Source organism: Salmo trutta, chromosome 24 (genome assembly GCF_901001165.1).
Source record: "Salmo trutta chromosome 24, fSalTru1.1, whole genome shotgun sequence".
NCBI lineage: Eukaryota > Metazoa > Chordata > Actinopteri > Salmoniformes > Salmonidae > Salmo > Salmo trutta.
In genome coordinates, this window is record NC_042980.1 from 13,913,730 (window position 1) to 13,938,628 (window position 24,899).

At 42.3% G+C, this 24,899-nt stretch overlaps 2 protein-coding genes across 4 annotated transcripts in view; one reads left to right on the top strand and one right to left on the bottom strand.

Moving 5' to 3' along the window:
* Positions 1–933, bottom strand: part of LOC115160731 (STE20/SPS1-related proline-alanine-rich protein kinase-like) — a 33,253-nt gene extending 32,320 nt beyond the window's left edge. Inside the window, exon 1 of one of the 3 annotated variants that reach the window (XM_029711077.1) lies at positions 441–932. In XM_029711077.1, coding sequence (XP_029566937.1) covers positions 441–546 — 106 coding nt within the window. In that variant the 5' untranslated portion in view covers positions 547–932. Of the gene's footprint in view, positions 1–440 lie in introns of all 3 variants that reach the window. The other 2 variants (XM_029711078.1, XM_029711079.1) reach the window with 2 other exon arrangements.
* A 1,811-nt stretch (positions 934–2,744) lies between these two features.
* On the top strand, positions 2,745–24,689 carry LOC115160733 (ceramide synthase 6-like). The gene is made up of 11 exons (XM_029711080.1): positions 2,745–3,083; positions 7,586–7,691; positions 8,191–8,321; positions 12,944–13,001; positions 15,853–15,903; positions 16,040–16,132; positions 20,698–20,826; positions 21,187–21,293; positions 23,370–23,526; positions 24,058–24,081; positions 24,312–24,689. Exons 1-11 carry the CDS (start codon positions 2,914–2,916, stop codon positions 24,477–24,479), a joined length of 1,194 nt encoding a protein of 397 aa, XP_029566940.1. The 5' UTR covers positions 2,745–2,913; the 3' UTR covers positions 24,480–24,689.
* Positions 24,690–24,899: the final 210 nt, after the last annotated feature.

Consider the following 24,899-nt stretch of genomic DNA (forward strand, 5'->3'; position numbering starts at 1 on the left):
CATGCCATTCCCGTGAGGACTGCAGGTGCATGATCAAGACATGACATGAGATTTTCGTTCAGATGATCCATATGTATACATATATACATCTATTACAATATAGCCTAGTGGACACGTGCCATAATTGAGCATCGTTCGGCATAGAAGAAATCGACTGCATTAAAAACGCATTTACGTGAAATGGCATTTCTACCCATATACATACACATTTACCGTGACTATAAATATCTCTCTGTGATGAAAAAAGTGGTTTCCTCTTACAAGAACAAGCAAATTGCGGTTGTTAACATCCGCATTGCAAAGCATTACAGAGACGCTATTGAATATGGAAAAGCCGGTAGGCCCTCGTCGTCATTCACCACTGATAACCGCCCAAGCCATATCCATGACAAAACATGACATATAAACAATATAATCATATCAAGAGGTAGCCTACTAACCTATGACTTCCTGTAACTCGTAAGACTCCCTGGTAATTGGCCAGCTCATGGTCAGCACTGGTTGCGGATTCTGGGCAGGAGCAGGAGATCCGCCTTGCTCCGCCATGATGCTGCTGCTGCTGCTGCTGCTACTGAGCTGCTTAGCGACCTCAGACCTTCACCTCCGACTACAGAAGTGTCAGCTGCTGCGGTGAATTACTACGGCCTGCGATGAAAATGTCCGGAAATAACCGTGCAACTTTCACCACAAAAAAGGCGGAATTAAATTAGAACGCAAAATCATGTCCAGAAACGTGCACTTGAATTTGTGATAGGCCTATAAAATGTGGTCGTTTTAGAACAATTTAGAACGTTTTGTTTTTGTAGTCGCCAAATAAAATAATTAATCAATAAAATAAATGGCCTAATATTTGTTAATAACTTGATAATAACTTAATTTGAACCAATTCAGTTGTTTTAAGCCTACGGCATTTCAGCTTTGGTTACAGTTTAGCCTGGATGTTAGATTTGTTGCAGATCTATTTTGGATCACGCAGTGATGAAGATGTGACATTCTATCCTGGATCATGAAAGTTGCTACAAAGGATCAGTGACCACTAATCAAATATGTCCACTAGATGGCAATATTATACCTTCAATCACATACCATGGCCATATAGACTTATGTACTCTTGAGAAAGCTGCTTACACTAATAAAATAATGTTTGCCTTTTAATGAATATAAATGAAATGAACATAATTATTAAATGTGAATTAGCCTATGTATTTACACTTATCTATTCATGTATCCTATAATAACATCGACATTGACAATTGGCCCAGCGTTGTCCGGGTTAGGGTTTGGCCGGCGTAGCCCGTCTAGCATCACTACTCTGGACGGTTCTGACTTAGAATATGTGGACAACTACAAATACCTAGGTGTCTGGTTAGACTGTAAACTCTCCTTCCAGACTCACATTAAGCATCTCCAATCCAAAGTTAAATCTAGAATTGTCTTCCATTTCGCAACAAAGCATCCTTCACTCATGCTGCCAAACATACCCTAGTAAAACTGACCATCCTACCAATCCTCGACTTCGGCGATGTCATTTACAAAATAGCCTCCAACACTCTACTCAGCAAATTGGATGCAGTCTATTACAGTGCCATCCGTTTAGTCACCAAAGCCACATATACTACCCACCACTGTGACCTGTATGCTCTCGTTGTCTGGCCCTCACTTCATATCTGTAGCCAAACCCACTGGCTCCAGGTCATCTATAAATCTTTGCTAGGTAAATCCCCGCCTTATCTCACTGGTCACCATAGCAGCACCCACCCATAGCACGCGCTCCAGCAGGTATATTTCACTGGTCACCCCCAAAGCCAACTCCCCCTTTGGCCGCCTTTCCTTTCAGTCCTCTGCTGCCAATGACTGGAACGAATTGCAAAAATCACTGAAGCTGGAGACTCATATCTCCCTCACTAGCTTTAAGCATCAGATGTCAGAACAGCTTACAGATAGATCATTGCACCTATACACAGCCCATCTGTAAATAGCCCACCCAACTACCTCATCCCCATATTGTTTTGTTTTTTGCTCCTTTGCACCCCAGTATCTCTACTTGCACATTCATCTTCTGCACATCTATCACTCCAGTGTTTTTGGTAAATTGTAATTATTTCGCCATTATGTCCTATTTATTGCCTTCCTCCCTAATCTTACTTAATTTGCACACACTGTATATAGACTTTTCTATTGTGTTATTGACTGTACGTTTGTTTATGTGTAACTCGTTGTTGTATGTGTCGCACTGCTTTGCTTTATCTTGGTCAGGTCGCAGTTGTAAATGAGAACTTGTTCTCAACTGGCCTACCTGGTTAAATAAAGGTGAAATAAAAAATAAAATAAATAAAATATAACGTGTCTTTTGCTATGAGTGTGCTGGTCGGTAGGTGGCATGATTTACCAAGTATTCATGATGACACTGTTCGTTTGCCTGATATTTCATAAATGGGACATTTGCCTAACCAAAACGTGGTAGGAACAGTCAGGACACGATTATATTATGAGTTGGCTAGCCTATCAACAACAACCTAACCGTATTATTCTGCATGGCATTGAGGAAATAATGACCTAATCCACAATCAATGGACAGCCAGCCTACTCCATAAACGAAACAAAATACCTTGCTAGTGCCATAACCTACAACACATTAAACCATAGACCTTTAAACATGATACTTCTGGATTGCGACTGCATGTTTGACATTTCAATGCACCAATCACTTGCTGAGGAGCAGATGCCTACTTCCCTACACTGGAAAAAGCGAGGGGGTAAATAGACTGGCGGTGCGCGCCGTACACTGATCCATCACACTAAAAACCTGCAAAGATCGCCTGTGAGACTGCTGCAACTACGCTATAGGCCATTGATATCGCGTTCATTTCTGGTCAATTGGTAAGGGGGACAAAGTGTCCATAATACAAGGAAATGGCAGGTATTTTGGCATGGTTTTGGAACGAGAGATTTTGGCTCCCTCACAATGTAACCTGGGCTGACCTAAAAAACACAGATGAGGCAACCTTCCCGCAAGTTGAGGATTTGTATCTGGCTTGTCCTTTAGCCTTCTGCATATTTATGATTCGACTGGTTTTCGAAAGGTGGGTGCATGTATGAGTGATTGGTATAACTGAAGATCATGTTGGGTTCGTTTCATTTACATGTAGCCTAAAGAAAGCCTATTTTAAAGAATAGTATGTCGGGTATTGAAGCATGTTTAGCTCACACCGAATTTCTAGACAATGACATCCACATGGTGATGCGATTTATCCAATAGTGAAGTTAACGTTTCTCTATATGCCTGTCTGTATTGTCACAAAGCTTTTTTCGAGATATGTGTCGGATCAATAGACCTGAATTATTTTCCATAATGAGATACATGCTGACTTCGCATCCAAGTTGCAGCTGTCAGTAGTCGAGAGCATTATTCGAGTCATGCTCGTCTCATTTAGCCTAGGCTTCTGTTGACCTCGCAAGGGTCTGTGCTGCCTATGTCTTAATGGTGATCATTGTGTTTAGCTTCATGTAGCCTATTTGTTGTAAGCCTGCCTATCCCAATTGTACATAGCCTACCAAGCTAAGTGTTGACGCTTGCCTGGTACATCAATCGGGAAACACAGGAACCAGGAACCCACAGCAGTTTCTCAATATTTCCTAATACCACACTTTTTTTTATAAAGGCTCATGATGTGGCATATAGGTGTTCATGCATCAGTAGGCTACAGTTGAAATATGTCTTACTGTAGGCTACATACTGTACATGATGTCACTGATTGGATGCCTGTCATAAGGTCATTCTGCTGAGGCCAACCCACCTCTAATACTGAAAACAGTCACAATGGGAATTGGACTTTTCATTGAAGTATGTGTGCTGTGTCAGTCTTCATTGGACAGCTGAGAGGCTTGTTGTTCAATGTACATTTTCTTGATTACTGATGATATGACCTGTAATACCAGTCAAATGTTTGGACACACCTACACATTCCATTGGGGCGGCAGGTAGCCTAGTGGTTAGAGCGTTGGGCCAGTAACCGAAAGGTTGCTAGATCGATTCCCTGAGCTGACAAGGTATAATCTGTCATTCTGCCCCTGAACAAGGAAGTTAACCCACTGTTCGTTGGCTGTCATTTTAAATAAGAATTTGTTCTTAACTGACTTGCCTAGTTAAATACAAAAAAAATCCAGGGTTTTTCTTTATTTGTACTATTTTCTACATTGTAGAATAATAGTGAAGACATCAAAACTATGAAACAACACCTATGGAATCATGTAGTAACCAAAAAAGTGTTAAAGAAATCAAAATATATTTTATATTTAAGATTCTCCAAAGTAGCCACCCTTTGCCTTGATGACAGCTTTGCACACTCTTGGTATTCTCACAACCAGCTTCATGAGGTAGTCAACTGGAATGCATTTCAATTAACAGGTGTGCCTTGTTAAACGTACATTTGTGAAATGTCTTTCCTTGTTAATGCGTTTGAGCCAATCAGTTGTGTTGTGAAAACAAGGTAGGGGTGGTATAAAGAAGATAGCCCTATTTGGTAAAAGACCAAGTCCATATTATGGCAAGAGCAGCTCAAATAAGCAAAGAGAAGCGACAGTCCATCATTACTTTTAGACATGAATCTCAGTCAATCCGGAACATTTCAAGAACTTTGAAAGTTTATTCAAGTGCAGTCACAAAAAACATCAAGCGCTATGATCAAACTGGATCTCATGAGGACCACCACAGGAAAGGAAGACCCAGAGTTTATTAGTTACCAGCCTCAGAAATTGCAGCCCAAATAAATGCTTCAGAGTTCAAGTAACAGACACATCTCAACAGCAACTGTTCAGAGGAGACTGTGTGAATCAGGCCTTCATGGTCGAATTGCTGCAAAGAAACTACTACTAAAGGACACCAATAAGAAGAAGAGTCTTGCTTGGCCCAAGAAACACGAACAATGGACATTAGACCGGTGGAAATCTGTCTCAGTCCAAATTTGAGGTTTTTGTTTCCAACCGCCGTGTCTTTGTGAGACGCAGAGTAGGTGAACGGATGATCTCCGCATGTGTGGTTCCCACTGTGAAGCATGGAGGAGGAGGTGTGATGGTGTGGGGGTGCTTTGCTGGTGACACTGTCAGTGATTTATTTAGAATTCAAGGCAGACTTAACCAGCGTGGCTAACACCTGGTTTGGGCTTAGTGGGACTATCATTTGTTTTACAAGAGGACAATGACCCAACACACATCCAGGCTGTGTAAGGGCTATTTGACCTAGAAGGAAAGTGATGGAGTGCTGCCTCAGATGACCTGGCCTCCACAATCACCCGACCTCAACCCAATTGACAAGTTCCAAATCGGGAAAAAAATGAAACTTTATTTGCCACATGTGCCGAATACAACAAGTGTAGACTTTAATGTGAAATGCTTACTTACAAGCCCTTAACCAACAGTGCAGTTCAAGAAGAAGAAAATATTTACCAAGTAGGCTAAAATAAAAAGTAATAATAAAAAGTAGCACAATAAGAATAACAATAATGAGGCTATATACAGGAGGCACCGGTACCGAGTCAATGTGCAGGGGTACAGGCTAGTTGAGGTAATCTGTACTTGTAGGTGGGGGCGAAGTGACTGCATAGGTAACAAACACACATCGAGTAGTAGCAGTGTACGGGGGGGGTGTTAATGTAAATTGTCCGGTGGCAATTTTTATGAATTGTTCAGCAGTCTAATGGCTTGGGGGCTGTTGAGGAGCCTTTTGGTCATAGACTTGGCGCTCGGGTACCGCTTGCCGTGTGGTAGCAGAGAAAACAGTCTAACTTGTGTGACTGGAGTCTCTGACAATTTTATGGGCTTTCTTCTGACACGCCTATTATATAGGTCCTGGATGGCAGCAAGCTTGGTCCCAGTGTTGTACTGGGCCGTTCGCACTACCCTCTGTGGCACCTTAAGGTCAGATGCCGAGCAGTTGCCATACCAGGCGTTGATGCAACCGGTCAGGATGCTCTCGATGGTGCAGCTGTAGAACCTTTTGAGGATCTGGAGGCTCATGCCAAATCTTTTCAGTCTCCTGAGGGGGAAAAGGTTTTGTCGTGCACTCTTCACGACTGTCTTGGTATGTTTGGACCATGATAGTTCTTTGGTGATGTGGACAGCAAGGAACTTGAAACTCTTGACCCAGTTTGGGATGAGTTGGACCGCAGAGTGAAGGAAAAGCAGCCAACAAGTGCTCAGCATATGTGAGAACTCCTTCAAGACTGTTGGAAAAGTGTTCCAGGTGAAGCTGGTTGAGAGTGCCAACAGTCTGCAAAGCTGTCAAGGCAAAGGGTGGCTACTTTGAAGAATCTAAAATCTAAAATATATTTTGATTTGTTGAACACTTTTTTTTTGGTTACTACATGATTCTATATGTGTTATTTCATATTTTTTTATGTCTTCACTATTATTCTACAATGTAGAAAATAGTACAAATAAAGAAAAACCCTGGAATGAGTAGGTGTGTCCAAACTTTTGACTGGTACTGTATAAACTATGTAGGCCAAACAAAGGAGTGAAGACTGTGGTTCCTGCTGTGAAGTGTGCCAAGACCAAGATGTTTGCTTTTTAAATGTAGATCATACACACAGCTTGCTTATGCATACACAAGCCTCACATGTACTTTTATTGTTCAAGGGCATCTATGATACTATTTACTATGACATATCGTAGTACTGGATTAGTATCCATTGAACCTGCCAACAACTGCTGTTGCCCTTATGTTGCCTCTCACTGAGCACAGTAACTCTGTCAATGGCAGCTAGACAGCAAGAATTCGAAATACTGAGTAAGTGTTCACAATTCACTTCTAAGGCAGCGTTTTAACACATTAGGTTTTTATAGATACAACTGAAAGGTCTGTTTAGGCTGGTCCCTCCAGATTAGATTTTCTGATTGCTGACGACACACTTCATTTGCAGAGTAAGGACTTTTTTGTGAATAGACTACTAGACCGCTAATCTCTCTCTCTCTCAGCTGTCTCTCTCTCTCAGCTGTCTCTCTCTCTCTCAGCTGTCTCTCTCAGCTGTCTCTCTCTCTCAGCTGTCTCTCTCTCTCTCTCTCTCTCTCTCTCTCTCTCTCTCTCTCTCTCTCTCTCTCTCTCTCTCAGCTGTCTCTCTCAGCTGTCTCTCTCAGCTGTCTCTCTCTCTCTCTCACAGCTGTCTCTCTCTCACAGCTGTCTGCACATGGACATTTCATCTTGAGCTTGGCGTACACTTCCAGCAGTTGAATCTCCCATAACCCTTTGTCCATGAATGTGACTGTTACTCAATCATATAACGTCATGATACCATCTTTCGTTTATACGGTTGTGAAATTTCGCCAGATTCTGACATTGCGAATTGCTGACGATGTATACAGAAATACTGATTCAGACATTCACACATTGTACTTCTAGTTGGATAAGATTTTGACGCTTTGAGATGTATTTTTAACAACTGGTTGTCAGTTTTGTCAATGTTTCTGCCACGATTGTTCCCATTTACCACAAACAAAAACACTTTTTTCTGATGAACAACAATTAGATGGTGATTATACAGTACCCACTGTGAGAATATTCTGACATTGTTGTGTTATTCTTTTGTAGGTTTATTGCCAGACCATGTGCCTTGGGTCTCAAGATACAAGCCAATGGACCACAGAAAGCCCAGCCCAATGCCATTTTGGAGAAGGTGTTCACTGCTATCACCAAGGTAAAAGTAGTGCCTGTGTTTCCACTATGTCGTGTCTTTGTTTTGCATTTTACTATTGATAACTGAGATTAAAAGCAATTTCTTTGCAAAAAGGCATTGGATTCAGTTTGAGTCCAGAAAGCAAGACTTCATGTTTTGAAAATATTTGCACCATTGTTATTATTCACTCAGAAAGGAAGTGAGATTCTTCAACAAATGCTCAGATTCACCTACTGAGCAATTTAGCAAACTACCTCCACACTGGGTAGACATTCTGAGGTGGAAACAAAGGCACTTTAGGGCTTCTTCTTTTCAGGGGGCCGTAAACTGGTTCAATTGATGGACAATTGCAACAGTTTTACTACCCCCTTAGTACATGACGCCGATGAAACGTTCAGACGTTGATTGCCTTTGACCTCTGCGAATATCAAGACTGTTTTCACTTCTGACACGTCACACCTTCCCCCTCAATAATGGCAGCCTTGTTAACAGTCAGGTGTCTGGCTCGTGTGTTTCCTAGCATCCAGATGAGAAGAGGTTGGAGGGCCTGTCCAAACAGCTGGACTGGGATGTGCGGACCATCCAGCGCTGGTTCCGACAGCGCAGGAACCAGGAGAAGCCCAGCACGTTGGCTCGCTTTTGTGAGAGCATGTAAGAGGTCTCGACAGCTTGAAAATGCTACATATTATTACTAATATTAACATGTATGTGCGCATTTGTTCGGTGGAAACCGATTAGTTTTTTTTTAGGTGTGGATACATAGGCTTTCCAGTCATTGCCTTTACTGGAGCGGGCCTGTCAAGAGTGGGCTCATGTCTGACTCCATTGGAGCCAGGCTGGCAGTGGGAGATGCAGTGAGGCACAGAGCGGGTCTCTGATGCCCTGGGGCTGCTCACGCCGGGGCTCACTGTTGAAGGGATTCGCTGCTTAGATGACTGTCGTGGTCATTATTTGATCTTCAAAGAGAAATGCCAGATTGAGTTTGTCGGTGTGAAATGTGCCATGGTTCAGGAACTGGATTCAGTTACTATAGTGGAATAATAAAATAAAAACGTCTCACAAAAGCATAGCCTCCGTGTAACTAGAGCAAATCTCTGGCTGTTTTCTCAATATTCTGAGCTCACATTTAATAGAGGACGTCCCTACATTCGAAATATACGCAGTGTCGCGTCCGTAGGCAGAATGGAGTTGACAGACTCCGAATGGATTGGATGCCTGATTTGGTTTCTTTGTTGTATCATTTGCTTAAAATGTCATTTTGTAAACCGAGCCAGGCACTCTCGTCTCAGCAGTAATCCTGCCGTAATTAGTGTTTGGGTTTGAGAGGACGCTGTTGTCTCCGACACTTCAGGATGGCGAAGCTGAGGGCCACTGTTCCCTTTTTCATCATTCTGAGAAAGAGAGACACATTTAGACTGGAGACAGCAGATCCCGAAGAAGCTTCACGCAGTTATTTATTTTGCAGCTAGTTTTAACGGGACAGTCTGGTCCCCAGTCCCCAGTGGGGCACATGCTTTGTTTTCTACCACAGTGCTGGTTGTCTGAACATTATTTCAACTCTGTTTCTGCTGCTTTCTGCTCAATGATGACCATAGAACACCACAGAACTGTATGAAGAGTAATTACTTCAGTATCATGCTTTCATGGCTTTTGAATGCAACAACATGGTATTTAACAGGACCATGTATTTGGTACACAGTCACCAGCAAAAGTATTTTCAGTGAAAGTAATTGTGAGTCATAGTAATTGTACATAAATAGCACTGATTCAGCAGCACTTGAAGCACAATGTTTGATAGTGTTTGACTAACCAGTTGCCAAGTAACCGTCTCCTTGACCTATCGTTAGGTCAATGCATGCAGCTCATTTGTTTTTTAAATGAATCAAGCACAGAGCGCTATTACTTGTGGCTTGATTATTTGAATTCCATGAACGATGGCCTTTCTTTTCATTCAGATGTTTAACACCTCACAATGCAACTGTTTTTGATTATGCACATTCTGCATGATCACAATTTCCCTCAACCCAATTTCCCTAAAATAACATAAGGGTGTATACGCTGCTATTCCAGTCGAAAAGCAGCACAAGTGTGAATTCAACCAGTGGCAGAGACCTGGGTATACTAGACCAATGCTACGGTACGCTAGTCTGCCCTGAGGCCTGCTAGCCTGTCAGAGATGTGGCCGGAGTGCCAGGGCTCTCACATCACAGCGTCTGCATTCCAGGGTGTGTCACTGCTACTGGAGCCTGGACGCCATTGCACTGCACTACCTCGTGGCAGAGAGGGAGGGAGGCAGGCACGCCCAGTCCCAATCTCTGCTCTGCTCTGGGCTTACATAACCCAGCACATACCCATAACTACTGCACATTGATTGGATGGGAAAGTTTCTCCTGTGATCATGGACTTTTCTAGCTCTCAGGCAGAGCTGTTCCAGTTGATAGTTCAGAGATCAAAGCCACACTGAGCAGGGAGATGCTGCTGCACAGGCCATAACAATCAACAAACGACCGCACTGAGAGAAGGAATGAGAGACAATAACTAACACACGTCCTTCTCAGACATTACAAGGGGGGTTACATAATGAAATTACACTGGACAAAAATATAAACGCAACATGCAACAACAACAAAAAACAGTCAGTATGTGGTGTGACCACCATTTGCCTCATGCGACATGACACATCTCCTTCACATAGAGTTGATCAGGCTGTTGATTGTGGCCTGTGGAATGTTGTCCCACTCATCTTCAATGGCTGTGTGAAGTTGCTGGTTATTGGCGGGAACTGGAGCACGCTGTCGTAGATGTCGATCCAGAGCATCCCAAACATGCTCAATGGGTGACATGTCTGGTGAGTATGCAGGTTATGGAAGAACTGGGACATTTTCAGCTTCCAGGAATTGTGTACTGATCCATGCGACATGGGGCAGTGCATTATCATGCTGAAACATGTGATGGCGGCAGATGAATGGCACAACAATGGGCCTCAAGATCTCGTCACGGTATCTCTGTGCATTCAAATTGCCATTTCAAAAAAATACATTGAGTTCGTTGTCCGCAGCTTATGCCTGCCCATACCATTACCCCACCACCAACTTGGGGCACTCTTTTCACAACGTTGACTTCAGCAAACCGGTCACCCACACAACACTATACATGCTGTCTGCCATCTACCCAGTACAGTTGAAACTGGGATTAATGTGTGAAGTGCACACTTCTCCAGCGTGCCAGTGGCCAAGGTGAGCATTTTCCCACTGAAGTGGGTTACAACGCCAACCTGCAGTCAAGTCAAGACCCTTGTGAGGACGACGAGCACACAGATGCGCTTCCCTGAGACAGTTTCTGACAGTTTGTACAGAAATTCTTCGGTTGTGCAAACCCACAGTTTCATCAGCTGTCTGGGTGGCTGGTCTCAGACGATCCCACAGTAAAGAAGCTGTGTGTTGAGGTCCTGGGCTGGCGTGGTTACACGTGGTCTGCGACTGAGGCCGGTTGGACGTACTACCAAATTCTGTAAAACGACGTTCAAGGCAACTTATGGTAGAGAAATTAACATGAAATTATCTGGCAACAGCTCTGGTGGATATTCCAGCAGTCATGCCAGTTGGATGCTCCCTCAACTTGAGGCATCTGTGGCATTGTGTTGTGACAGAATTGCACATTTTAGAGTGGCCTTTTATTGTCCCAAGCACAAGGTGCACCTGTGTAATGATCATGCTGTTTTAATCAGCTTCTTGATATGCCACACCTGTCAGGTGGATGGATTATTTTGGCAAAGGAGAAATGCTCACTAACAGGGATATGTTTGAAAAATCTGCTTTTTGTGCTTATGGAACATTTCTGGGATCTTTTATTTCAGCTCATGAAACATGGGACCAACACTTTACATGTTGCATTTATATTTTTGTTTAGTAGTTATTTTAATTTTTTTTACTTAAATACATTATTTAATGGAAACACTTGACAGACAGATTCCTTCTTCTGGCTTGTAGTGATGCCAAAATGCATCACTACGAGCCAGAAGTCTTTCCGTTAATATGGCCTCTTATAGGTGGAGCTGCCTGTCAACTGCAGGTGTACTCTGTTTCACACAGTCACAGCAGCACACAGGCATACCCATCATGTATCAGGCTACAAATCACAGACAAGAAGTTCCAACTCTGAATAGCACAATGTGACAGGGATGTTGTATGAACCTAATAGTTACTGACTGGCCTCCGAGGGGGAACTTGACAAATGGTGATCATGCTGTGTGACATTGGGAGTTTTGCATACATCTCAGGTGGTTTTAGTGTGGGTAGCTTTAGCTGGGCTTACAAGAATGAAGTATTTTTGACAGCCGTAGACAGAAAACACACCACAATATGCAATGATGAATACACTACAGTAAATCCATGTAAAGTCCTAGGGGTATCAAATGTCAGTGATCACAATACAGAAGGAGGTTTTACCTGGACACTGGTTACGATCAGAAAATCTATTTAAAGTTCACGGTTAGCCGTTGTTATGTAAGCTGAAAAGCACCAGTGGCCTGGCTTTGGCCCGAAGTGGGAGCAGGTCCGCCGGAGCCAGTGTAGGTGGAAACAAAAGTCTGAGCCTTTTGGATAAAACGCTGGGGTAAATCCTGTCTGGAAATATAACATTGGCACTGTTCTCTTAGGTTGAAAACTTAGTAGCTGATCAACGTGACTAATGACTTTTTCATGAGCTATTTTCATTTGATTCTGTGACTTTTGAAAATCATTTGGAATATGATACTTCTGTTGTGTTCACCACTAATTGGCCTAAGAAGTAAAAGCTCTGTATGTTATTACCACCAGGGATTCAGTGCTTAAAATAAAAATAAGTGTTGTTAGAGAAAAATAGGAAAAAAAACAAAACAAAGAGAAGGTTCCTAAGCAATACGGAGGTGGCCATTTTGTTAATGCTTGTAGAGTGCGTGCCCTATTCTGATTATCAGCTGTTGTCAAACACACTTCCTCAATACTGTGCAGCAAATTCTACCTGATGAACAGCCAAAATTAGTATGACATCCTGGCATTTAAAGCATAATCCAAAATGTCTGTTCTATTTTCGCATACCCAAAAAGCCTACTATTTAGAACGCAAGTATGGGTAATCGGAACTAGCCCGTGGCTTACTTGGCTGTCCTTGGATTGGCCTCCCTTACAGCAGCTTAGACATGGCCTCTCTTTTGACATTCCGCAGAGGATGCATCCAAACCCCAATACTGTGTTACTGACTGATGTTCTGTTCTCTTTGGGGTTTTTTTCACAGGTGGAGATTTACATTTTACCTCTATATATTTACCTACGGAGTGCGTTTCCTTAAAAAGGTGAGTGTGCTACTTTCCAAAATCTTTTTGTTGATGAAAAGTTATTAGAGCACTTTTTTGTATTGAAGACACGTTATTCAAGGAGGAGCTGTAACAGAGGCTTGCACTCGAGGATATCCGGAGGAGGTGGATCTTGCTATGAAAGGGGGACCAAGTGACAAATAATGCACTTCTCAAACACGCCAACCAGTGCTCACTGATAAATAATGGATAAATTTGCTCTCAGCACAGCATCCATTATGCAGATATTACTGTCTTCGAGCACATGCACAGTTGAGAAACTAGTTCCCTGTCAACTATCACCTTCAGTCTAACACTATTGTCACTCTATACAGTACCAGTCAAAAGTTTGGACACACCTACTCATTCCAGGGTTTTTCTTAATTTTTTACATTGTAGAATAATAGTGAAGACATCAACTATGAAATAACACATATAGATTCATGTAGTAACCAAAAAAAGTATTAAACAAATCAAAATAGATTTTATATTTAAGATTCTTCAAAGTAGCCACCCTTTGCCTTGATGACAGCTTTGCACACTTGGCATTCTCTCAGCCAGCTTCATGAGGTAGTCACCTGGAATGTATTTCAATTATTTTCTTCTTAATGCGTTTGAGCCAATCAGTTGTTGTGACAAGGTAGGGGGGGGTATACAGGAGATAAACCTATTTTGTAATGACCAACGCTGGAGATGAGAAGCAGGTACGGGGAGTCAACATTTATTCAGGAACAGACAGTGGAAGGCAGATGTGTGTAATGATGGTGGCAGGAGTGCGTAATGCTGGTGAGCCTGGCGCCTTCGAGCGCCGGGGAGTGGGAGCAGGCGTGACATATTTGGTTAAAGACCAAGTCCATTTTATGTCAAGAACAGCTCAAAAAAGCAAAGAGAAATGACAGTCCATCATTACTGTAAGACATGAAGGTCAGTCAAAGTTTCTTCAAGTGCCGTCGCAAAAACCATCAAGCGCTATGATGAAACTGGCTCTCATGAGGACCGCCACAGGAATGGAAGACCCAGAGTTACTTCTGCTGCAGAGGATAAGTTTGAGTTACCAGCCTCAGAAATTGCAGCCCAAATAAATGCTTCACAGAGTTCAAGTAACAGACACATCTCAACATCAACTGTTCAGAGGAGACTGTGTGAATCAGGCCTTCATGGTCGATTTGCTGCAAAGAAACCACTACTAAAGGACACCAATAAGAAGAAGAGACTTGCTTGGGCCAAGAAACACGAACAATGGACATTAGACCGGTGGAAATCTGTCCTTTGGTCTGATGAGTCCCAATATGAGATTTTTGGTTCCAACCGCCATGTCTTTGTGAGACGCGGTGTGGGTGAACAGATGATCTCTGCGTGTGTATTTTGCACCGTAAAGCATGGAGGTGTTATGGTGTGGGGGTGCTTTGCTGTGGACACTGTCAGTGATTTATTTGGAAATCAAGGCACACTTAACCAGCATGGCTACCACAGCATTTTGCAGCGATACACCAGTCCCACTAAGCGCAAACCAGATGGGATATCATTTGTTTTGCAACAGGACAATGACCCAACGCACCTCCAGGCTGTGTAAGGGCTATTTTACCAAGAAGGAGAGTGATGGAGTGCTGCATCAGATGACCTGGCCTCCAAAATCCCCTGACCTCAAACAAATTAGCCCCAGAAAATTGCTTCGTCATTATGGTGTATTGTGTGTAGATTGATGGGGGGGGGGGACTATTTTATAATAAGGCTGTACCGTAACAAAATGTGTAAAAAGTCAAGGGATCTGAATACTTTCCGAAGGCACTGTGTGTGTGTGTGTGTGTGTGTGTGTATATATATATCTCAACGTTTATTTGTCACGTGCGCCGAATACAACAGGTGTAGACCTTACAGTGAAATGCTTACTTACAGGATATATATATATATATATACACACACACACACACACACACGTGTGAGGAAATACCCTCAAAGTATTTTCAGTTATCTTTAGTTTTTTATGTGTTTGACTCTGCTCACTGATATTGTGTAATGTACTGAGGCCAAAAGCTTTTTGTGCCTGTAGTAATTGAATGCTGCTGATGATGCCGTTGATCAGGAATCATGATTAGGGGGTGAATAGGAGACATTGCGGTGAGGATCATTTCTCATTGCAACAACTTGCATGACGATGCACTTTGTGGAATGAGTTCATTTCCTACAGTTGGGCCTAGTGAGTCTCCCGGGTGTGTTGAGACTCACTAGGCCCAACATGCTTGCTGGTAGAAAAAGGGCCCTGTATCTATTACAAATCTATACACTATAGACCTACAAAATACATTCAACTCCCTAATGTAAGAGTCTGTGTTTCCATGTCAATTTAAGCAGAGTTTGCCGTTTTAAGTAGGTTATATTTGGTTTGGTCCAGAATCATCTGTCATTGAAGGCAAACACCCTGTGAGAGATGATGATGATGATAAGCAATTCATTACCATGCCTTTGTAGTCTAAATCCCTCTTGTGTCAAGACATAAGACAGTCTTAACCACATCCCCCAGTTCACTACAGCATTCATCATGTAGCCTTCGACCAGAATGAGTATTCGCAGTTTTCTCCCCAGGCTGACACGTTCGTTCTTAATTTGCACTACTAGCGTACAGCAAAAGTTTGCTTTGATTAAATTAAGTTTCCCTTAATGGAAATACAATCTGACATGGTTACGGTTGCAAGGTTATTGATGTGCTGGATGTTAAGCAAACATTTAGTATTGAGCCAGAGGCAGCATAGCGTACAGGTGTGGCGATCAATGCACTTTATGAATGTAATACATTTTTGGAAACAGCATAACAATACATTAATATTCTGTTCATTTTTTTTTGTGCCTGCAGACACCATGGTTATGGAACACAAGAGAGTGCTGGTACGACTATCCTTATCAGGTAATGTTTTGATCATGAGAAAAGCCTCCAATGTTTTCTCTGTTATTAATTCTTTTCACCTAGCGACAACAGTTATTGTATTTGAAAGGACATAGTTTTGATCCAACTTTATTGATTTGTGTGTGTGTTTTCACAGCCACTGACGGTGGACATCCACTATTACTATATACTGGAGTTGTCGTTCTACCTGTCCCTACTCTTCTCCCAGTTCACAGATATCAGAAGGAAGGTAGGATACCAATTTAGTCAATTAATTAATATAATATAGTTAATCAATGTTTGTTTATCACCTTGCTTGCTCCATAGATATTTGTTTGCATATGATTAAACACCCATTTCAAGGTAATTCTGTTAATAATAATACAAAATAATAAAGCCATTATTAAAGGGATAATTCACTCCAAATCACTAATTCCTATAATTAACAGTGTTAAATAACACATACAGTTGAAGTCGGAAGTTTACATACACTTAGGATGGAGTCATTAAAACTAGTTTTTCAATCACTCCACAAATTTCTTGTTAACTAACTATAGTTTTGGCAAGTCGGTTAGGACATCTACTTTGTGCATGACACAAGTAATTTTTCCACCAATTGTTTACAGACAGATTATTTCACTTATAATTCACTGTATCACAATTCCAGTGGGTCAGTAGTTTACATACACTAAGTTGACTGTGCCTTCAAACAGCTTGGACAATTCCAGAAAATGATGTCATGACTTTAGAAGCTTCTGATAGGCTAATTGACATCATTTGAGTCAATTGGAGGTGTACCTGTGGATGTATTTCAAGGCCTACCTTCAAACTCAGTGCCTCTTTGCTTGACATCATGGGAAAATCAAATAAAATCAGCCAAGACCCCAAATTGTAGACCTCCAGAAGTCTGGTTCATCCTTGGGAGCAATTTCCAAACGCCTGAAGGTACCACGTTCATCTGTACAAACAATAGTACGCACGTATAAACACAGATGCATTCTGTCTCCTAGAGATGAACGTACTTTGGTGCGAAAAGTGCAACTCAATCCCAGAACAACAGCAAAGGACCTTGTGAAGATGCTGGAGGAAACAGGTACAAAATTATCTATATCCACAGCAAAACGAGTCCTATATCAACACAACCTGAAAGGCCACTCAGTAAGGAAGAAGCTACTGCTCCAAAACCGCCATAAAAAAGCCAGACAACGGTTTGCAACTGCACATGGGGACAAAGATGGTACTTTTTGGAGAAATGTCCTCTGGTCTGATGAAACAAAAATAGAACTGTTTGGCCATAATGACCATTGTTATGTTTGGAGGAAAAAGGGGGAGGCTTGCAAGCCGAAGAACACCATCCCAACCGTGAAGCACGGGGGTGGCAGCATCTTGTGTTTGGGGTGCTTTGCTGCAGGAGGGACTGGTGCACTTCACAAAATAGATGGCATCATGAGGAAAGAAAATGATGTGGATATATTGAAGCAACATCTCAAGACATCAGTCAGGAAGTTAAAGCTTGGTCGCAAATGGGTCTTTCAAATGGACAATAACCCCAAGCATACTTCCAAAGTTGTGGCAAATTGGCTTAAGGACAACAAAGTCCATGTATTGGAGTGGCCATCACAAAGCCCTGACCTCAATCCAATTTGTGGGCAGAACTGAAAAAGCGTGTGCAAGCAAGGAGGCCTACAAACCTGACTCAGTAACACCAGCTCTGTCAGGAGGAATGGGCTAAAATTCACCCAACTTATTGTGGAAGGCTACCCAAAACGTTTGACCCAAGTTAAACAATTTAAAGGCAATGCTACCAAATACTAATTGAGTGTATGTAAACTTCTGACCCACTGGGAATGTGATGAAAGAAATAAAAGCTGAAATAAATCATTTTCTCTACTATTATTCTGACATTTCACATCTTAAAATAAAGTCGTGATCCTAACTGACCTAAGACAGGGAATTGTTACTAGGATTAAATGTCAGGAATTGTGGAAAAACTGAGTTGAAATGTATTTGGCTAAGGTGTATGTAAACTTCCGACTTCAACTGTATGTGAACAATACTTTTTGGATAAACAAATGTTTCATTTTGTGTTTATAACAAGGTTGGTAGCAACATGTAAAAATCGTTGTGGAGATCTGTTGCAGCTCAAGTCAACTATTAAACCCACAATGCAAAGCTCTCTGGGCTGGCCGGCTGCAACCAATAATACCAATGTCAATATTAGCATGTGAAGTAGCTAAACAAACTGCACTATCAATTTAGGAGTCTCTCTCACCGAGTTCAATTAGCAATTCTCTGACCAGAGCAAGTGCAGAGTACGTTGCTATGGCAACAACAGACGTTTCCCACAGACACACAGGGCGCATTGCGAGATGGTACTTGAAGGAAAAACGGAGTTGAATAATTTGGTACACTGTTAAGCTTGAGCAAAAAAGCGAAAAATCAACATTGTCACAACAATATCAACGGATGTGTTCTAGACGAGTATGCCCATACCATCTATTAGCTGATTTTGGCAATCTGGAGTGCAGGTAATTGTTTTGAAAGGGGATAACACACTATACCATATCACCAGTGACGAGAACCATGTAACTATGACATGTTCCTACATGATTTCACAGATAACGTAGAAGTTAAAACATGGGGAAAATGTTTCATTTCACCACTGATAGAACAGAAGATTTCACCAAATTGACAGGAGTGTCATGATTTTTATTTCTGGGGTGGATTATCCCTTTTAAATCAAAGGGAAATGCCTCATAACTGGTTTTAATACATTCTGAAACCAAATGTGTTCTTTTTTACTTTCCTTTTTTTTCTTTGTAGTCAGTTCCATTTTGCAGTGGTAATCTCAAGAAAGCCTTAATTATTGTTTGTCTGCATTCAGGCCTCCTATTGTCTGTTCCATGATTTAGTTTTATTTTTTGGTCTTTGCCTTGGTGTGGTGTTTTAGTCTAATCTCTGCTCTGTGAAATCACAGGCCTCTGAGAGGAGGAGATGGATTAGTGGAATTTTCTGGCAGACATTGTAAACCGTTTTCCCCTCATATTTGTTTTCAATTGAGTCTCATATCATTATTCAGTTCCTAGAGTCTGAAGATTATTACATTTCTCCATCATTTTTCATACATTTCAGCGTCATGTCATTCCTTGTCCCCGCTGATGAAAACTATTATTTAAGAATTAAAAAGATGAATTGAAATATCTCATATTGAAAATGAATTGAGAGTAAATGGTTTCAAGTTAGTTTTGATATCTGTGAGTGTGTTTTAGACCTGGTTTATCTGAGGTGATTTTGTCAGTAGCACATGTTTTTATATATTTCCTAACCGAGCCTCTCACTCCACTTCATCCTGAATGATGTTTAAACACAGCAACTGAGGGTCAAACAAACAGCTGTGATGACATCAGGCCCGGTTTTGTGACCCACTCACACTTAATCCCTAGACGAAAGATAAATAATCAATGGAACGTTACACGCACAGCCGCTATGGAAAAGACCTCTGCAGAACTGCTCATCTGCAGACAGATGTCTGTTCACACATTTGATACACACGCGCGTACACTCTTTCTAATACATCCCATAGTCGGGTTGCCAGATAGCTTTTCCAGGGCAGGGCATCTCCATGTTTGAGCTGTAAATATTGCCTCAGCATAGCTCTTTTGCTTCTGTGCTTTTCAATCTTCTTTAGCACTGTTAAGCGGCATCAAGAACAAAGGGTAGAATATAGGGGGGGGGGGGGTGTAATGTCTATAGAGGGCCCTCCTTGGACATGGCATTTTCTTTTCTTTTATACCAGCTCCCTAGTTGAGTTCAGAGAATGTCAATTGACATGCCTCCCATCTCTTCCTTCTCTTTCTGCCCCACACTGTCCACACCACTGAACACCTAACACTCACTCAATCACTCACAGCTGTCCCATGATGCCGTGGTGTTTATGCCCTCACCTCTCATCTCCGTGTTGACTGTTGGCATGTTTTCAGTTTTTTTGTTGTTTCTTCTTTGTTTTTTTCCATGCACAAAGCCACGCATTGAGGAGGTCCTCTGCACCCTCTGTCAATCCCAGTATGTTTCCTGCACTCTATTGCCATGCTTCCCTTCTGTATTTGCACCAGTGCTCTTCCTTCTCCTCCAGCTCTGGGCTGGCTGCTCTGCTGCTGTCCTGCTGTACTGAGCCTTCTCAACCCTGTGGGGCACAGGAGGGCTCTCGCTGGTCATCCTTATTCAGCCACAGCCTCACTCATCAGGGGATATTAACCTTCTAGCCTGACTAGAGACCACTTTAGCTGTAGTACATGTAGACTCGCCTCTCTTTTAGTACATTTTTAACTTAGTTTACACATTCATTCATTCATTCATTCATTCATTTGCGAAAATAATAACTGTCTAGCCACCAAAGTAGATGCGAAATGAAGGCGTTAGCTGCACTTGAGTCCTGCATTCAGGGAAACAATAGAATTGTCAGCACAAAGCAAAAGCAGATGAGGAGGGAAGTTGAATTGCACAGCTTATCCCGTCATTTACGGAGTGTAATGTTTACAAAGAGGCAATGTCCTTGTCAGAATGTCACCCGCATCTTGTCACCGTAGATGTCCTGCATAGTGCGCAGCCAGCAAGTGTACAAGGTGCAGAGGAGTCCACTTATCTACTGTGAGCACAAAGAATACAGCAGCGGTCATGTTCTCTGCATGACGCCGAAGCTTTCATAAAACCCACATGCTGTACATGTCCCCTTGATGTGAGTCACGTGATAGAGAGCTGTGAATGCTGTCTCCCTCTGCCATTGTGTGACATGACGCCTGTGTCGTCCCCCCCCAGGGCTTCCTGGTCATGTTCCTGCACCACCTGGCGACAATCTCCCTCATCACCTTCGCCTACGTCAACAACATGGCTAGAGTGGGCACGCTGGTCATGTGTCTCCACGACTCCGCCGACGTTCTGGTGGAGGTGAGTAGAGACACGGGGACACGTTCAGCGAGGCATGTTCAGGTGTCTGGCATGTAGAAAAAAGATTTTTGTTATTTCTACGAATTACATTTCTCTCTGCAATGTTCCACAACGTTTGCCTGCTGATCGTGGCCCTGATGTGTGTTCTTCACACCCCACGGACATGTGGGAGGGTCCTGTGTTCTTTTGTGGTTGTTTTTAGAATCACAAGCAAGCACAGTAGCTATCAGAGGGAAAATCGGCCATCTGTAGATTTCAATTATGTACTGCCAAAACCAATTTCAGTGTATGAAAAAGATAGATACAACATCCACGTTTTGTTCTTGTAACCATTTTGTGTGTCTGTGTCATCTGTTGCAGGTTGCCAAAATGGCCAACTATGCCAAGTTTCAGAGACTTTGCAACCTCCTCTTTGTCATGTTTGCAATGGTCTTCATCAGCTCCAGGCTGGGTGTCTATCCTGTCTGGTAAGGAGGCTCTCTTTGTCTCTAGATAGAATGACGGCGTCCCAAATGGCACCCTATTCCCCACGGCCACTGGTCAAAAGTAGTGCACTATGTTGGGAATAGATCGGCATTTGGGCCGCAGCCAATGTCTTCTCTGTGAAAGACTACAGCTCAATTGAAACAATGGGCTCGAGTGTCTTTTAGATGCACTTGTATGCTGCCAGTTGAGACAGATCATGATGATTCTGTATTTCGGAGAATGTTTGTTCCTGTGTATAATCTGTCTCCGAATACAGGAGACATGAATGTACTGTAGATCTCAGAATATTGACACTTTCCAAATGGGCTTAGCAATTTTTCCAGGAAGGTTTTCATTTTATACAGGTCTTGGTGAGTTTTGTTGCTTAGTAATAGTTACTATGGATACTACAGCAACAATATGGACATACGCATCTTCTCCAGTAAAGAGGGAGGGGGAAATAAAATGAAAGACGGACCTTTATTTTGAGATCATTTAATTATATAAACCAGGGTCAATTTGAGACTGGAATCTAAAATGACACATTCAATTTACACTTTGAAAACCTCAATTAACTAATTCTTTATGTTATCACAGTGCCTGTGTCAGTTGGTATCAATGCCAGAATGTTGTCTTTTTTACATATTGGACTTCCAATTAGATGAAGAATTTGGATTGCACCGGAATGTTTTTGATGTGTCATCAGCGAGGCATCCTACCTTTTTGATATGAGAGAGAGAAGCCGTAGCAAATCAGTGATAGTCCGGGAATATGTGCGCACCATCTTACTGTGTCATGTCCTTGGCACACTCAGCAGTACCGTCACTGTACGAAGAGAAAAAGCGACGTGATTTACTATCCCGCTCTGAGACGTCACCCCAATTTTGAGCCCACACTCGAGGACAGCGCTGTTAATTACCAGATCAAAATGACAAACGACTCTTTATTCGAAAGATATTGAACCATGAACCACGACAGTACAGTGCACTGTCTCTAAAGAAATACAAATGCTTTAGAAAAGTCTCATTCAGAGATTTCCTCTTGTTAGTGTACCGTCGTGAGTTATACAGTATATCACAGTGCAGGCAGAGTGCACCACAGACTGTACAACTATTGCCATGGCTTCGGTATCAGCAGGGTTCCATATCATGTACAATTATCCAACTATATCTCTACCTTCACTGAAATAGCTATCAAGCCATTCATCAGAGAAGTGAATGAAGGATTTAACATGTTCTTTTAAAGTGGTTCTAGTAGTGTGTACATTATATAACAGATTGACTTCATACAGTAAAGTGCTGCATGAGCTTTCCCACACAGCACGTTACAGCGGGGCGAAGGGATAAAGTTATTTGTCTGTCTCCTGGGTGATAATTATTCTTGGCTGTTAAGAGTGAGTCTGTCTCTGTCTGTCTGTCGTGGAGGATGGAGAGCAAGCTAGGGCAGCGTTTCCCAAACTCGGTCCTCAGGACCCCAAGGGTTTTAGAAGACCCCACGTTTTGGTTTTTGCCCTAACACTACACAGCTGATTGAAATTATCAAAGCTTGTTGATTTATTTGAATCAGCTGTGTAGTGCTAAGGCAAAAACCAAAACGTGCACCCCTTGGGGTCCTGAGGACCGAGTTTGGGAAACCGTTCGCTAGGGGCTGAAGGCTCTGGACGTTAGCCTCTTATGTTGTCCCTGAGGGTCTCTCTCAACCACCTGGCCATGTGTATTCCTCCACTCTACCTTAGAGCACCAGGAATATTTACTGTCTTCTCTTCTGTTCACCTAGAATTCTAAGGCGTGTCTCTTTACACAGGGACAATAACAAGTAGCTTATTTGGTGACAGCTGCCTCAGATTGGGTTTTCTGGCGTGTACTTTAGTTCACAGGTTTTTTGTTAATTTCAGAGAGACACGCGTATTAAAACCAATAAGTATTTCCAGTCTGTTACCCAATTCCCAATCGAGATGTTGTTGTTGTCTCATTACTACATCCTGTCGTTATGAGCTGCACTGAATGTGTGTGTAGTGTGGTTTACTTATCAAATGAGTTGACTAATTATTTCTCTCTCGCTCTCTCGCTCTCTCGTAGGATTTTAAACACTACCTTGTTTGAGAGCTGGGAGATCGTGGGGCCGTACCCCTCCTGGTGGGTGTTCAACCTGCTGCTGATCCTGCTGCAGTTCCTGCACTCCTTCTGGTCCTACCTCATAGTGAAGATAGCCTGTCGAGCCATCTCCAGAGGAAAGGTGGGAGACAAAGTCTCAATTACGTTTCCTTGACTCCTCGCGTCCTCTCGCCCGCTTCTCAGAACTCATTGGTTGAGAAAGTCAGAGGTCCCTCTCTGAGCTTCTCCTCCAATGGGTTTTGAAAAGGAGGTGAGAAGAGAATGCGAGTAGTCAAGGAAACGTTATTGAGATTCTCCCCCAGTTCGCATTTCAGGGTCCTAAATGGCACCCTATGTAGTGCACTACTTTTGACCAGGGCCCATAGGGAATAGGGTGCCATTTGGGAAGCAGACATTGTCATCATTTCATACAGTGCACTCAAGAGGACCATCTTTATGTAGTTAGAAAGCCATTCTCATTATGTATGTAGTTAGAATTTAGTACTACCATGTTACTTTTTGTAATTGCAAAGCATTGGGGAATCTTAGCAGTCAAGCTCACTGTACATGTACTGTACTACAGAAACTATTCACTAAAGGGCCTATTTTGTTGTCAATAACCTTCATTGATTTTACTTTTTCTATCCCTCACGCTAACCTTTCAACCTTCAAGGCAGGGAAGTGGAATCCTTTACATGTAAGTAGTTGGAACAGAAGGAAAAGAAACTTCTTTGTGTATTGTCACATGTCATCTCACTATCAAGTCACAATCACAGAATGTTCTGACACGACATCCCTTTCTTTTTTTTACATTATCTTATTTGTAAAATGAGGAAACCAATAGCGATGGCCAACTGCTTTTACTTCCTCTGTCATGACATCAGATGGTATATGAGCTGTTCTGACAGCATCTGCACCTCTCCACAGGTGTCGAAAGACGACCGCAGTGACATTGAGTCCAGCTCGGACGAGGACAACGGTCCTCCGCCCACTCCTGTTCAGAAGCACCACAACAGCACCACCAACGGGACCAATAAAGTCCACGGGACGAATGGGTACCAGTCAGCAGGGGCCCCTTGTCCAGATGAACACTGACCACTGCAGATGAGCACTGGAGCAAAGCTGCAGACACCATTCATAGATACTACATGTGTGCGTGTGCGGACATGAACAACATTGCCTGTCTGGTACTGGAAGTTCTTAGTTTCAGTTTGATTATTTCCATGTTTCCCCTCCATTTTATTATCTTTCTCTATATTTGCATCAAACTGCATTCAATGAAATATCAAAGCACTCCTGTCGGTACAGACCAGTCTCTCTGTTTAGCCAACGAATGAACGCATTCCACTATTATGGCGAAAGCATGCTGTTTAAACATAGTCTGACTGGCATACTGGGGGTAGTTAATTATGTTATGTGTCTTTATGTTATTTATTTTGGATAGATATACAGTACCAGTCAAAAGTTTGGACACACCTACTCATTCCAGGATTTTTTTTTAATTTCCACTATTTT